The 16,806-nt window shown below is 44.8% G+C and overlaps 1 protein-coding gene across 7 annotated transcripts in view; it reads left to right on the top strand.

Annotated features, from left to right (window-relative positions):
- The window catches only part of LDLRAD4 (low density lipoprotein receptor class A domain containing 4), a 418,735-nt gene that overhangs the window by 377,682 nt on the left and 24,247 nt on the right, over positions 1-16,806 (top strand). The window contains exon 1 of one of the 7 annotated variants that reach the window (XM_044243677.1): positions 7,804-8,013. The exons of 5 other annotated variants lie outside the window; for them this stretch is intronic. Coding sequence is in view for 1 of the 2 variants with exons in the window: in XM_044243676.1 (XP_044099611.1) it covers positions 8,695-8,764 (70 nt within the window). In the remaining variant the exon portion in view is untranslated. Of the gene's footprint in view, positions 1-7,803; positions 8,014-8,685; positions 8,765-16,806 lie in introns of those variants that run through there. One more of the 7 variants, XM_044243676.1, reaches the window with a different exon arrangement.

The raw sequence follows: 16,806 nt of genomic DNA on the forward strand, positions 1-16,806 counted from the left end.
AATATTTACATTTATTTTTATTTACCTCTTTATACTACTAGTATAGAACCAGACACTTCATCCTTTTAGAGCTCCCCCCGCCCCAGAAAGGAAAGGGATAAAAGACAATAGCCTGAATTTACTTGAGGACAAGTTTCATTTAACCTAAAAGAAAAATTGCCCAAAGGTACAATTAAGTTTGCTTCCAACAGTGTCTTCCTTGAGATGTGACGACTTCCTTCTCAGACAGTAGAGTTAAATGGTCTCTGTGTTGGGTCAGCCCTTCCAAGAGCCTTGGCCTCAGAGAATTAATTCATTCCTTGAATCTTTTAAATGGGGCTTGCCTATCAAGATCCTTCTTTTTTTTTTTTTTTCCAGATTTTATTTATTTTTTGACAGAGAGAGACACAGCGAGAGAAGGAACACAACCAGGGGGAGTGGGAGAGGGAGAAGCAGGCTTCCTGCCAAGCAGGGAGCCCAATGCAGGGCTAGATCCCAGGACTCTGAAATCATGACCTGAGCCAAAAAGGCAGATGCTTAACAACTGAGCCACCCAGGTGCCCCAAGATCCTTCTAAAAAATGGGATTTGGTTCAGGGGTCTTCCTTGGACCTGCCACATTTAGAGTTAGCCTGATTAGTGGTTAAGAATAGATTTTGGAGGGGCGCCTGGGTGGCTCAGTGGGTTAGGCCGCTGCCTTCGGCTCAGGTCATGATCTCAGGGTCCTGGGATCGAGTCCCGCATCGGGCTCTCTGCTCAGCAGGGAGCCTGCTCCTCTCTCTCTCTCTCTCTCTCTCTGCCTGCCTCTCCATCTGCTTGTGATTTCTCTCTGTCAAATAAGTAAATAAAATCTTTAAAAAAAAAAAAAAAAAGAAGAGATTTTGGAGTGAGACTTCCTCGTTCAAGTCCAGGCACCACTACTTACTCGCTGTGTGACATTGGACACAGTCTCTCTGTGACTCAGTTTTCTCATCTGTAGGGTTGGGAGAATAACCAGTATTCATGTTCCCTGTAAAGATTAAATGGCTTAAGTAAATGAGGAAAGTGCTTTGAAATACTGCCTGGCACATGATCAGTGTCGTAGAAGTATTAACTATTAGTGTTATTATGTAGGTTGAGAACCCCTCTTCCTACAGGACCCTCATTTACTTGTTCGTTCATTCATTCTCCTGCTCCTCACTGAGCCCCCTGCCACTCTCACTATTTCTCTAGCTCTTGCTCAGGATGAACTAGGGATGTCATGAACAAGGGCAGTTCCCCACTTTCTTTGTATCCTGTCTCCTCACAGTGACTGGTATTTAGTGAATGCTCAGCTCTGACATAAATGAGGATTTTCCAGGGTGATCTGATACCAGAGAACCGTGGTTTTAATTTTTAAAGCGTGGGTACGCTAGGTTTGCCTGAAAGTGTCAAGGATGAGAACGGAGTGTAGTTATATCAATCCGATGTGATTTTGGATTAACTTGGATTTTAGCCTGTGATTTTTCTCGTGTTCACCTTAGTATATACACATTAAAACAGGAACTAAAACTCTGGAATGTGCTGTGACTTTTTCTCAACTTTTGAAGAAATTAATCCTTTCCCTAAAGCCAGGAACCTAAAGGTCTTGGAACTGCCCAGACACATCCTGAAATGTATAAGCAAGAAAAATACGAGCTCCGGAGACGATAGCCCACGCCTCTCCTCCAAATTCGGATTGTCCAAGAAATGCTTGTGATTGAAAAGAGACCACACTTTAGAATCCTCAAGAATAATGATCACAGCATGGTTCAGGAAACTAGCAATAACACATACCAAATATAGAGACCGTATATTGTGTCATATACTGTATGTGTGTAAGAACGCCCAATGCTTGCCTGTAGTAGAGTGTAAATGAAAATAGTATTATCATCACCAAGGGGTTAAAGTTCTTATGGGGTCAAGAACCAGGAGTGGAATCACAGTATCTAAAATCTGAGCTATAAACATCTTGAGCTTATTTTTTATGGTCTGCCCAGAAATAGGTTGAGTTGTGAAGGTTATTTAGCCTTCTAGCATTTAGACAAAATTGAGAAATATCATATATTTGAAAAGCAAAATAAAATATCTTGTTGAATAACCACATTGACTATTTTAAACATTAAAGTATTTGCTGTGTTTTTATGTAGAATATGTGTATATTTTACCTGAAATGTGAAGAGGGTAGAGTAGAGCATTTCTCCGACACCTTGAAGGGGCCTCCCCTTGAGGATGACAGGGCAGTTTCACGAAGGCACCATCCATAAGTCTTGTTGCTAAGGAAAACCGTTTGGGAGGGGCCACTGGAAGAATGCGTGCAACCAAAGAACAAAGTTGTTTCCAGAACCCCAGTGCCAAGACTCTGAATTTCCTGGTATCTGTCTCTTTCAGGGAACAGGGAGGCTGGGGAGGACATGATGGCGGGGCCATGTTCATGGAGGAGACTGAGGGCATCTTCATAATTCTGTCTTTAAGAAGAGTCTGCTCATGGCACTTGAGTTTTTCCAGAAGGCAAAATTAGAACTCTTTCTTAACATATAATATCCAGAAGTCCTCAAGGACTTCCAGAGTTTTTATGAAGAATGCCAAATAGCCTAGAAATTGCATTTCAACACCAGAGACTGTTTTAACATAAGCTAGTTTAGCTTCACCATTACTGTGAGCCCCGACAACTTTTTCTAAGAGGTGTGAGTGGGTCAGTGTCAGCCCATCAGCACCAGCGGGGAGGACGGCCGGAAGTACCTGGCCTGTGGTACCAGGCCCTGCCTTTATCCCAGGAGGGCAGTGTGTGATTTCACACACATGCGCACACAAAGGCATGCATGTGGTGTACCCCTGTCTAAAATCATTATTGAGTAGCAGCTGCTTGGGCCCTCAATAGGAGACCTGGATTCTACCCTCATTTCCTTTGCGTGGTGTGCACAAGTCACGAATTCTTCAAGCCCCAGTTTGCTCATTTAATCCGAATGAAAAGTTTGAATGAGTCCAAAGTATCAGAAGAAACTTTGATGTGCAGGTGAATCACCTGGGGTTTTTGTTCAAATGCAGACTCTGGTTCAGTAAGTCCAGGGCAGGATCCAAGATCCTGCATTGTTAACCGATGCTGAAGTTCCCTGGACCAGTTTGAGGGGTAACAGTTCAGAGATGACGTCTTGGTCTGTCCTCCAAGCACCCTGCACAGGTATTCTTAGCTTCATTTTACAGCTGAGGAAGCAGGGGCTTAGCTCAAGCTGACACAGTCAGACGGCAGGATTGGTACTCCGACTTGGGTCTAACTGGCTTCGGATTTTAGCCACTATAAAAACTTCATATTGCCTTCCTTTTTTTTTTCTGGGGCTTGGAAGAATAGCTGCAGTTTTCAGAGGTGTGTAACTCACTTAGTATGGAGTAGCTTCGCCATTATAAAAATCTATACCACCATGAACGTAAAATAATACATAATTCTTTTTTTTTCCATTAGAAGAAAAAATATTATGGTGGGAGAGATACTGTGTAAGATAAATGCCAAAGTCTGTTAATACAGGGGGTATTGTTGCATATTAGGAAGCTATGTAAGGCTATTCAATTTAGACTAATTTACTTAATAAGCTTTTAATCCGCCTTGTCAGCTTGCTAGTTCCATCGTGTTGAATATTTTTATATTTGCTGACATTTCTACCAGCAACGATGGGGGTATCAAGCACTGTGGTTGGAGGATATGCAAAGTGTTCGTATTCCTACAGAAAAACCTTTCTGTTGCTTTGCTTTTCTTTCTTTCCTTTCCTTTCTTTTTCTTTTCTTGTCTTGTCTTGTCTTTCCTTCTTTTCTTTTTTTTAAGGCAGAGAGAGAGCATGAGCAAGCCAGAGGTGGGGGCGCAGAGAGAGAGGGAGACAGAATCTTAAGCAGGCTCCATGCCCAGCACGGACCCCACTGTGGGACTTCATCTCATGATCCTGAGATCATGACTTGAGGCAAAGTCAAGAGTCCAGTGCTTAATGGAGCCACCCAGGTGCCCCCCTGTTGCAATTTTTAAGCCCTAAGCAAGCATTAGTAAATTATTCCATGCCATAGGCTGATGTCCATAAATATCAAACCGTTACTATGTTTTGAGTCTGCAGGAGTCAGCGTTCTTTTAAAATCCTCATTCATGACTTAAAGCATTGCAAACTTACTGAAAATAAACCGTTTTGTTTTCTAAAGGCCAAATTCCAGGACTTAACTTTTATGTGGAAAACTTCACGTCAGAGCAGAATTTTACAGCATAGTTATAAACCTCAAAGAATAGGAATTTGTAACGGCCAAGCCATTGATTCTTAACAGGAGTCACATTAACAAGTATACAAGGCACATAAAATGGTTCCAAGAGCCTCTGGCAACGTGTGGAGATACAGGATCTTTAACGTGGACTTGCAAGTTAGTGCCTAAAAGGAACTGGGCAGTCAGGCTCTAAAAATCCAATCCTCGATCTGGTGAGATGCTTTAGTTCATTCAGGGACCTTTAGTTTGGATCGTTGTAAGTTCACTGCCCATTGAGCAGAGTGGGGTAGGTAGGAACTTCTGAGTTAGCCTGCCCAGGGTTCTGACCCCAGAATCCCAGCTTGCCTCTTAGCAGCCAATTTGACCTTGGGCAAAGGACTTACCTTCTCTGAACCTCGGCTTCCTCCTCTAGAAACTGAGAATAAGAAAACATGCCTCACAGGGTTGACATGAAGGTAAAAAGATATACAGCACTTGAAAGTGCCTAGAACACAAAAACAGATCTTTAAAAATGTTTATAAATGCTAATTTTCTGCTATGTAACCATTATAAAAGTATGACTATATTTATATTATAAATTACAAATAAAATTTAATATATAAATATTTAATTAAAATAAATAATAATAAATATTAACATAAACAAGTAAAAATTATAAATATGTACTATTATAAAAGTATGGTATATTTATCTGTGAAAGTTTGTGTTGTGAGTAGGGTACCTGTTGAGTGGTGGGGAGAGACAGCAGGGCATGGCCAAGGAGCCCATGGTGATCAAAGCCAAGGATGGAGCCAGGCAAGGTGCTAACCCAGGTTATATGTGACAGAGAAAGATTCTGTATAGCGGAGCACCCCTCTAACACCCAGAGGTAGTTTCTGAAGCTAATGAGCCCTGAGTAGCCCCTGATCTAAAATCTCCTGCCCTGTGCTATCTCTTTTGGCCGTTCAGGTGACAGATATTCCCAGTCACCTCGGCTTGTCCCATTCAGATGGGGCTGGAAGCCAATCCTTAGAGCTTGTTCAGTTCCTTAAATAAGGAACTACCTACACATAGCCCCCAAGACAAGTTCAGCCCTACAGTAAATGCTTGTCAGATTACATTCGATGTCCACCGTATTTCCTCTGAAGGTCTCGAACCACTTAGTAAATATTTGTCAGATGAACTGATGAAATAAAGACCTTTATAGAGGAAACCTGAGGATATTGGTAGAGTAGGTCTATGCAGACAAAGGCTCTTCAGGTCCTTGTTGCTGTCAACAGACCCTGTGAAAATGTCTATCATAGGCGACCCTTCCTTGCATCATCTCCAAGGCCTCTGGTGTGCACAGGGAAACCACATACAGCTCTGGGACATCTTTTTTTTTAACTACTAGCAAAAGCAGTTAGCCCATCAGAGTACTCATTTGAAAGATGCATATTTAAAGACAAGGAGGGAGGAAAGCATTCTTAAATGCAAATGGCTTTTTACACTCTTTCCTACTTTCGTGTTTTTGTTCCCCAGACTAGTCTCTTCCCACACCCTTCTGTGTGTGCTGCCATTTTCTCCGAATTAAAGGAAGAGAAATCTTGGCACCTACCAATTAAAAAGCCCCAATGTCTCACATGCCATCATGGCCAACTCGAAGGAGGTGTTGATCAGGGCACAAACCCCTGGCTTCTGGGCATCCCCGGTCTGACCTCTGTGCCTTCTTCCCAAAGTCCTCAGGCCAATCCTTCAAAAGAAAAAGAACAAAAATAAGGCCACCATGGGGGTGATTTAGCCTTTAGGGGATGCTGAAGATTGGTGACAAGCTGGTGTTAAGCCAGCAGCATGGAGGGTGGGGGGCTGGGGTAAACACGCAGCCAACCAGGAGTGCAGCTCCCATCCAGCAGAGAGCTGCCCCAGCCCACAGTGGGGTCCAGTGTGTGGTTTGGGCAATATTTTGAAAACAAGGCACATCCATACAGTCAAAGTCTTTGAAAGTGATTTTTAAATAGATTTAACATCGAGAACCATTAAACAGAATGAACAAGGAGTTTAAATAAGATTGATCCCCCCCCCAACCGACTCCCTGCCTGAATATGCAGCAATAAGGAGGCCAGCCCAACAAAATAAGTGTGTTAAGGCAGAGTGGAATACAATGCAGCCATTAAAGGTGATAAATGTGTTAGGGGTTTTTTTTTTTGGGTACCTGATAGGCCTCTTTCCTAATGTTGAACCCCAAAGTGGGCTATTTGGAACCATTTCAAAATGCAGGTATAATCCTTAATAAGTGGCAGAACTGGATTTTCATTATATTGACTAACATTTTCATGATACTGACTAAATCCCTAATTTTTAAAAATGGACCCTCGTAGCAGTTGTATGCAATCTTGTGAACATTCTCTTGTAAGGACTTGATTTCAGAATGAGCCTGTGACGAGAAAGTGCCACCCCCAGATGGCAAGGACCTGGGACTGTAGGGACAAAGGAGAGCCAAAGACCAGCAGGGCCGTCTGAAGCTTGGTGCTGTCTGATGCTGGCTCTTCTCTGAGGAGGGTCCCCAGCCCTGGTGGCCACACTCCAGCCCAGTCTCCAGAGCCTCACCCTCTTCATTCACCCAGCCGTGTGACTGAGGTGACATGGGGTGGGGAGGGGAAGTAGAACAAGAGAGGAGAGTTATGTTTTAAATTTGGAAATTGCTCAAGAAAAATCAGGCTGTCTTGACTGGCACATGCAAATATACGCAACTGTTAATTTTCTTGCTGAAATTCCCATTTCCTTTATCCACATGAAATCTCTGAAAAATCTCCTTGATGATTCTTTTGTTCCCTCCTTTCCCTTTTGCCCCCTCCCCCAGTATTTCAAACTTGAAATTGTGATGCCCTCTGGCCAACCTGAGGACCGGGTGGGGACTTCAGGCCCAGGACACTGCTGTGGGCCCCAGGTGACATGCCGGGGCAGACAGCAGGGACGGGCTGCTGACGTAACTGTCTTCGTTTCTAATGCTGGTGGTAACCAACGGCGTTTAGTTTTGCTTTGACAACTCCTCCTACAGCCAAAACTATTGTTGTGGCCCACATGTCATTGCTATTTCTCCTAAACAAGGAAAAACAAAGGCTATTCTGGGCATAGAGCGGGGCTTGGGCTGGGGTTATTTGCAACATTACCACAGCGTGCTGTCCTTTTCACTGTGGCCGCGCTGTGATTTTTCTGAAAAGTGCTGCAAGAGACGCACAGCCTTCTCTTAAGTCTTTTCATGCAGCCCCCGGGGCATCAGAATACACTGGGGGTGTTTTCACACACCTACCAAAAACCGCCTAGACCTCGGGGGGAGACAGAGACTGCGGTTTGCACAAAATGATCCAGGAAAAAGCGCCCTCCTGAGAGAGCTGTCTCTGCTCTACCATTCGGATGCTTTTCTCTCATTTCGGAACCTCGTAAAACTAAAACCGCCTAGTAGGAAGGGCAGAGTCCTGACTTGACAACATCTCTGTGGGTGTGTTTTTGCCACCCTGCTTTGAGAAGCAGAGGGGAGAGAAGAGAAGGGGAAGGGCTGGCGGGGAAGTGAGAGCGGGAGGGGGAGAAGCTGAGTGTTTCCTGCTGTGGTTAGGACTTTGCCAGTTGCCAGTGCACGGCTTCACTGCGAGAGCTATGTGAACTGCTCCCATCAGTTAGAGAGAGACTCTGGGGAGAGGAGGACCCCGAGGAACAGCCTGCAGCCTGGCTCCCGGTGTGAGAGACGCTGTGGGCACTTCAAGCCAGGACGTGCTCTGGAAGCTGGCTCCACAGCGAGAAGCCTGAGTAGTTAAGCCTCCCCCACCCGTTTGCAGGAGCTGCCTGGGTAAGCTCTCTCTGCATTTCTCCAACCTTGAAAGCTTCTATTGGGGATCAAGGGAAGAAATACCGCATTGAGATTTGTAGATCTCCCCCCCCGCCCCCCGCTCTCTGCCTTTACCGGCTTTGATAGTTACCTGTTAAAAAGATTATTGAATGCAACAGAACAAGGCAGTCTATCTGCATTCTGCTTGTCTGTGTGCCTAACATGTCCCACGTGAGGCCAAATGTGAGACATACAGACGAGTCATTGCTGTCCGTTGCTGTAGACCACACTGGGTGTTCAGCTGCTAGCGCAATCGGAGACCCCGGACTTATTAACGGGCTCTGTGACACCACCGGCTTCCTGCCGCAGAGCTCCTGATTAGTGTGGATGGCCGTTGGTAACCAGCTGGTAGCCACGGTCTGCGGTCAGAGCCACAGCATTTGAGTTTAGCACCTGGGTTGGGCCCCGCTGGTACAGTAGAGAGAGAGAGAGACAGACAGAAGCACGCGCGCGCGCGCGCACACACACACACACACACACACACACAGACACACACACACTCTCACACCCCACGCTGGCTATAACTACAGCTCTGAGCTGCCTAAAGAGGAGATTGCCTGAAGCCGAAGGGATGCTTTGAACTTAGGGGCGGGGGGGGGGTGCTGCATCACAGTTGGACTCCCCTTTGCAAAGGACCCGATTATGTCCAGAGACCACCTGAACAACAGCACACTGAAGGAGGCCCCGTTTAAAGACCCGTTCTTGAAAAAAGGTACACTTTCAAAGGCCAGCTGCGGGTGATGCCTGTTCTTTGGGGTTTGTGGTGGTGGTTCTTGGAGTTTGGGCTGAGGACAGAGTTGAGAAGAGCAGAAGCTCTCTCTCAAGAAGTTTGTATCTACCCAAGGGTCTGTCCGCTCTGAGAACTCTTCAGGGCTCAACTCTTTGGAGGAAGATGTACTTTAGGCTTTTTCGTCTTCTTTCTCATCTGCGATCAGTTTGTTCCTGCTGGAGATGCTATACATAAATACACAGGTTTGCTGCTTTGGAGTTTTTTTTTTTTCAAAAACGTTCTATATGGGAGACTAACTCTCCTCCCACCCCCGGAAGGTCTATTACTCACTGCTAGACTCATGGGTGTTTTGGTTGGTTTTTTTCCCACCCTGAGTCGTTGCAAACAGCATTTGAAAGAAAAGATGTGTTTCTCAGGATGTGGGTGGTTTACTGGGTTGTTTCTCAGGTCACCCGTCTAGTAACAGTAGACCTTAGAAAAGCCAACTGTGACTCTGAGAGAGAGACTGTGAGAGACAGGCAGAGGCGGCTAGCTAGGGAGCTTTCAGAAACCAGAAACTGCTCTTAAATGTGAAGACGACGGTGACTTGTGCATCTGTATATGTTTCTGATACGTTTACCTAAATTAATGATGTGGGGGTGGCATGGGGGAAGATTTTAAATGAATCCTATAAAGGGAATTGTGGATTTATGTATGTGGGGTTGTTTTTTTTTTTTCCATTTATAACGCAGTGGAGGGATAGACTTTGAAAAGGTTTGTAATTACACTTACTCCTCGGCTGTGTTTTCAGAAAATCCTGTCAATCATCTTTGATTGGAACATATTTAGCTAGATTTCTTTCTGAAGAGATCATGAGACTCTAGATTCTAAAATGCATGAGGGAAAGTTGTATGGAATGAATGCTTGGACCGTAGTCATTTAAAAAGATGTTATTCTAGCTGGATGGACCCGCAGTGTCCACATTCTAGGGATTCAGTAGTCAGTCAGCTCATTTGCTCACTGCTCCTTGCCTGCCAGTGTCATTAAAGGCACCTGGCTTTGGGCCCGGGTCAGGCAAGTGTGGGCCACACCTTCCGCTCAGACAGCCCCACGCCATTTTTTTTTTTTTTAAGATTTTTATTTATTTATTTGATAGACAGAGAGAGATCGCAAGTAGGCAGAAGGCAGGCAGAGAGAGAGGGGAAAGCAGGCTCCCCGCTGAGCAGAGAGCCCGATGTGGGGCTCGATCCCAGGACCCTGAGATCATGACCTGAGCTGGAGGCAGAGGCTTAAACCACTGAGCCACCCAGGCGCCCCAGAGTCCCACGCCATTTGACTGCACTCTGCTTTCATCTCTCCTCGTAGAGATGGCAGGTATCATTTCCCACATTTATTATCATGTAAAACATCTTATATACATATGTTAACAGAAATGGGATTCTGTACACAGGTAATGTATAGCAACCAAAAGGTTCTTTTTCCAGTGACAGTCCACACTGCCTAGAATAGTAATAGTCAAACAATTTTTAGGAACTATGAAAACCTTTGGGAAAACTTCATCACTGAAGTCACTAGGAAATGTCTGGTGGACTATGGTTCTGTGCTAGACATTGTTAAAAGCAGATTAGGCAACTAGGACCCTTCCTTCTACGGATTTCTTTAGCAGTTTATCTAAAATGAACACAAACCTTGTGTGAGTCGTGTGCTGCCTCCTGAGGATTCTAAAGAAGATCAGGGTACTATCCCAGAGATGAGTCCATGATGAAGAAGACCAGAAAATGGGCACTATGAGTGATAAGTCCTATGACAGGGTTCCGGGAGCCTCCAAAGGGAGCCATCATCAAGTAGTTAGGAAAGAGCTTCTTAAGGAAGATAAAGCCCAGGAGGAGAAGCCACATTGGCCTGTCTCTGGGGGGTGGTTCTTTTCCCTCTTCTTCATTCTACTTGTTATAGGTTGGATTGGAAGAGTCAACCCACCCAAGGAAAAGAACATTCAAAATATATAATCTAATCATTATGATTATAGCTTTTACTGTTTTGCCTTCTGAGCTTCAAGCTGTGAAGTTATTCATCTAACAGGCTCAATTTTCCCCCCCAATCATGGTGTTTAATGAGTGTGAATTTTTGTTCAGCCATTAAAATCTCCAAGAGTATTTTTAAACAAGCAGTTCACAACCTTGAGGCAATCATGGTCCATGTAGATTCCAACTCCTGCCCCCACCCATCTTCCTGCCCCCTCTGCCCAGTCTCTGTAGGACCAGGGAAAGGATTTACCAGCCTTTAGGAACACTCAGCGCTTTAAAAGTGTCACAGAGCCATAAAGAGAGAGTAAGACACCCTCCAAGGCTGCCATCTTCTCATCACACCCACTGTGCCCAGGAGAACAAAGAGGAAGGAGATGCTCAGTTGCAACTCAGCAACTCAGTTGCTGTGCCCAATCCATGGTAGAGACCTAGGAAAGCTCCTGGGAGAGAGGGGCTGCCCAGAATAAGCCTGGGTGGCAGCTAGCCACAGTCTCTGTATTCCCAAGGGACTGTAGCACTTGGGGAGAAAAGTGGAGTGCTGTCATTTGTTAGACTGGGAGAGGCCCTTTGCGGTGATGTGTAGGGATCTGTGGCAAGCATTCAGCCCTTTAAGCGGCGTTCCAGTATTCTACATGGCAACTTCCCTGAATGCTGGCTGCCAAGATATTTCCTTGGCTGGGTGAAAGGAGGGGGCTGATGGGAGGCTCAGACTTTGCCCCCCCCACCCCATTTTTAGGGTCCGTAAGGGCATAAATTACCCATCTGGAGCTTTATAATGAAACATCTAGAAAACAGGACTCCTGGGAAGGATGATATATTAATGGAGGAAAGACCAAGTGGAAGATGGTGTTAACCTTCCCACAAATAGAAATGAGTGTTATATTAGGAACCCAAGGTGGTAGAACCATGCTTCCCCAGAGTTCTTTAAAAATAGTACAGACATTCATGCCTCTAGTATGAGTCAGTTTAGTTCTCCATTGAACCAGAGAGTAGACCAACAGGCCTCACACAGTTTCCCCCGTTCTTGTAATTCTCTACTGCACAGCCTGGCATTTCTTGGGGATGTTTCTACAAAAATAGAAGGATGCCATCATCACTATCATCACTGTCACTGTTTCATAGTAATAAAATAAGGTGCTGTGATGCCTTCCTGTAAGTTTTAGGCTAAATTTATTATAAAATTTCTGGTGTTTGGATTGCGATGACTCATCCATTATAACATCGTGAACTACAGCCCCATGAAAGGAGGGGGAGTGTGAAAATTTGACTGTGGCCTAAAATTATTTTCTCGCATGGATTGCTTTTTGGCGTCCCTCAGTGGATGTCAGTCTCTACCGGAATCAAGGAAAACTGACCGTGGGCTGCGTTCAGAGTCCAAACTGGGCACATAAAATTTTGGAAACCCTAAAATATACCATTATTTTCTCAGAACTCTACTATTAGTGTAGATTTTTTTTTTAATCTTTGTTTTTAATTGTTCTTCCAGAATTCATTCTCTCCTTAGCCTCCTCTTTCCACCCCATTCCCACCAGAATCCCTGGCATTTTTCCTTTCCGAGCACTATCACACATTGCCTCTCCTCAACCATAAGAAAACAGACAGCATCTTGTAAGGCCAGGTGTGGGCAGACCAGGGGGAGAGGGGGAGAGGCAGCAAGGTCCCAGGGAAGTTCTAGGTCTCAGCTGTTATCTGGCTCGCTTCTGTGCATAGATTATTGCTCCTAGGCACAGAGTTGGGTGCCTTCTTGATTTAGGAAGCATGCATGCACCTGTCTGAAGAATATGCCTCTTCAAGGCCCGTCGAAGGAGTCTCCTACAGGGTGGGTAACAGGTCACACCGTACCTCTGTATATACAGCCTTTGCACCCTGGGCCTCCCAAGCTTTGGGCACCGTGGAGAGGAATCAGTGACGTGCAAAGCAATTGGTACACACACACACACGCACACACGTGTGGGAAAACAGGTGGCCAGGGACTGCTCCCTTGAAGAGATGGTGGTTTCGGCGAGAAGCAAAGAGTGTTCAGCCTGCCTGAGCCCTGACTGTGCAGTATAGGAAATTGCTATCTAAGGTCCCCAGAAGCCCCTAGAAGGTCTGTGGTTGAGATCAGGAGTAGAGCAATCTTGAAACTGGACACCTTGAAGAACAGGTGTGCTGATTTTCATCTGGTATTCACATTCGGAAGTGAGAAAGCAAGGTTTGTTTTGTTTTTCTTAATGGAAAGCTTATTTTCTTTTTTAAGACGCGTTTATTTATTTATCTGATAGAGAGAACACAAGCAGGCAGAGAGGCAGGCAGAGAGAGAGGAAGGGAAGCAGGCTTCCTGCTGAGCAGGTAGCCCAATACAGAGCTCAATCCCAGGACCCTGGGATCATGACCTGAGCCAAAGGCAGAGGCTTAACCCACTGAGCCACTCAGGCACCCCTGGAAAGCTTCTTTTACTTGTCCTGTGAGTTATTTTCTTGAGGCATAAAATCAGGCCATTGGCAACAGAGCAACATCCGGGGACTGCAAAACACTGCCCAGCTGCCTCTGAGCAGTATTTATGCAGGAGTGAAGGGTTTAGAATGCCAAAGGAAAAGACAGGATTCACTATCACCATTATTGCACGATGTATGGAGTGAGAGAAGGGGGACTGGGTTTCCCATCTACTGTGTCCAGGCTATTGATATCCTAGAGTGGTAGGATCTTTCCTTAATTTGCCTTTTATGATGCATGCTTTAGTAGAATTTTCCTGTTTAAAGGACGAGAGGGTGTGGGAGGGCAAATATGAAGAGGGCCTGCTCACATACCCTTGTCTTGATGGGAGAGGTTATCAGTAGCAGAAGTCTCTGGAGTCTGGACGTCATTGTGCTTGTCCCCAAGACAACTCACTCACTCTCTTTGTTCCAATTTTGACTCTGAGAAATCTCTGAACCCCTCTTGGAGGAGTACTTATAGCCCCCAAGAGAGTAGGACCTTCCTACTTCCCTGATGTTGACGTTTGAAAAAGCAGTCTGTTTTTATTGACTATGTATTTGCCAGAGTCAAAGTGAAGGTCAGGTGCTCATTTGACTGGGGCTGTGCCGCTCTGCTGAGGCTCCGTCCCCAGGGGCTCCGCTTCAGGCTCCAAGGAGCACCGCAGGTGACTCCAGACTGCAGCCGGGGCTGCCTGGCTGCTGCCGTGCTTACCGTTGTTCCTGTGTCTGATTAGGACTTGGTTGTTAGGACAGTGGCCTTTGGGACCCAGGCCAGTCCCTGCAGGAAGGGCTGCCTCTCACACTGGCCCACGGGATGTAGTAGCCGAGGCTCTGATTGGACTTTTGTCACCCAGATTGGCCAGCTGGGCTATACCACCAGGCTTTTTGCCTTAGTGAGTGGCACCCTGGGAACCCAGCTCCTGCCAGCCTGTGCCCTTGCCCTGCCCCATGCGAGTTCCACACTGTTTCGAAGCCTAGGAACCCCGCTGCGGTCTCTGTGTGTCCTGTGTTGCGTAGGTGCACCTGTTGTGGCTGTCCTTGGGCATGAAAGCTCAGGACAGTGGCCCAACAGCTGTTCTGACCACATCTCAAATCCTGGAGACTGGAGTATCCCCAAGAAGTCCAGGCATTAGTGTTTGTACTAGAGTGCCTGCTGTCCATCAGTCTAAACCACCATTTCTCCAGCTGGGGCTCAGGGATCTCTGGGGTGTCTCTAAGACCCCAGTCTCCAGTGGTCGGTAAGACCAGATCTCCTTCATAAATCTTAACCGAACAAACATGTCACAGCAGACTGAAGGTGAAGCACAGGAGAGAATCCAGCTGTCTCTTATTAAGGCATATATCGTGAAGACGTGCGCAGAGGGGTAAAGCCATGCTGCTCCTAGCACTAAGTTTTTGTTTTGAGAAATAGTGTATATAATTGTTATATACGTTAACATGAGTTTATTTTTTTAATGAATAAATTCTTAAACTTGTCAGTGTTCATTGCAAATATGGCAAATATCAGTAGATGTCACCCGTACAAATTAAGCTCTTTGGGGGTTACCAGTAGCTTTTAAGAGGATAGAGGGGTCCTGAGAGCAAAGCACTGGAGAGCTGGGAGTGTAAGCGGAGCAGGAGCGCAGAGCCCTGGGAGGGAAGTGCGGCAAGTTTGGATGTGTAGTGGGGGTGGGGTGGGCTTGCCTGGCCTTGGCTCCTCAGCAGGGCCGGCATGGGGCCCACATAGCATGTTTTTTTTTTTTTTCTTTTTTTTTTTTTCAATTTATTTATTTTCAGAAAAACATTATTCATTATTTTTTCACCACACCCAGTGCTCCATGCAAGCTGTGCCATTTATAATACCCACCACCTGGTACCCCAACCTCCCACCCCCCCACCACTTCAAACCCCTCAGATTGTTTTTCAGAGTCCATAGTCTCTCATGGTTCACCTCCCCTTCCAATTTACCCAAATTCCCTACTCCTCTCTAACGCCCCTTGTCCTCCATGATGTTGATATGAAAGCTGATGAAATGCAACCTCAGAGCTGCTAGTCCCCTTTAAAAGAAAGATTCCATACACTGTTTCCCACAACGGATATCTTTCGTACTCTTGCTTGTGATGAACTTTCTAATGTAATGTTAGATCAGAAGATTAATGCCTTTCAGATGATATAAAATGTTCTTTGTGCTGTCTCAGACCCAAAGAAATCAAATCCAGAGTGAACGAAGATCTAAATGTAAAAATGCAATGTGTAAAAATCTTAGGGAAAATATTTTTACACTATTAGAGAAGACCTTCCTAATCAAATAGGAAGCTTAGAAGCCATAAAAGAAAAAAAGTAGTATTTCTATGACATAAAAATTATTTATATCTTCCATAAACTCACAGCAAAGTTAGCGAGTGACAGATGAGGAGAAAATAGTTGCAACATATGTAATAGACAAAGCTTTGTGGTCTTAATGCATCAAGGCTGCTACCAATAAATGAGAAAATGACAAATAAGCTAGTATGAACGACTGTGATTATGAAAAAAAAAATACAGATTGCCAATAACCACAAGGGAAGATCTAAAATTACTAGTAATTGGTGAAATACAATTTAAAGCAAGATATATATTTTGCCCATCAGATTAGTGCAAATGAAAAGGGTGAGTATTCAGTGTTTGAGTAGTGTGGGGGGCAAGAGACCTTTCCGAAGGCCGAGTCTCGGTAGCCATCAGCATTTAAAAGAATATGTCCTTGACCCAGAAATTTCAATTTTAGGAATCTTTCCTGTAGGGATACTCAAAATGTGGGTCAACACTCAAATTCACACATACGTACACATGCACACACAATCTTTTGATCTTAATGGGAAAAAAGATACCTAAACGTCTATCACTTGGAGAGTATAAATTCCAGTACATCAGTATTCTGGACTAGACAGCCACCATAAAGAATGAGGTTGGTTTTTATATATTCTTGTTTGAAAATGTCTGTAATATGTTAAGTGAAAAAAAAAAGCAATGTATTTGTACAATGATTCCACTCATTAAAAGAAGAAAACCTTTATTCAATAGGCAAATGCACAGATATACACAACAGGTGAACTGTGCTGTCCCCCAGGACACTGTGGGGCTGGGTGGGGTCAGGGAGGGCTACAGGCCTACAAAGGAGACTTTTACATCATACACTATTTCCTTCTGTATTGTTTACATTTTAAGAAAGTCTTCATTATTTTTATAATAAAATCCTTTTCAAACGAAACACAAATATACCCCAAATGCCCATAGAATCATGGACAATACAATTTGACTGTGTTGCCACAAATGGTTATCTGCATAGCTTTCTGTATACAGGAAAAGATAACCTAGAAAGACATCCTCCCAGTGAAGAATTAACCCCTGAAGACTTTGTGCAGTGCCCCCACTGTAATTATCATTTTCCTCTCGTTCCATGTTTATAGAGCAATTGTGGGTTTTTTTTTTTTTTTTAAGATTTTATTTATTTATTTATTTATTTGAGAAAGAGCGCACAAGCAGGGAGGGTAGCAGGCAGAGGCAGAGGGAGAAGCAGGCTCCCTGCTGAGCAAGGAGCCTGATAATG

The sequence above is a fragment of the Neovison vison genome, chromosome 3 (assembly GCF_020171115.1).
Source record: "Neovison vison isolate M4711 chromosome 3, ASM_NN_V1, whole genome shotgun sequence".
Taxonomy (NCBI): Eukaryota; Metazoa; Chordata; class Mammalia; order Carnivora; family Mustelidae; genus Neogale; species Neogale vison.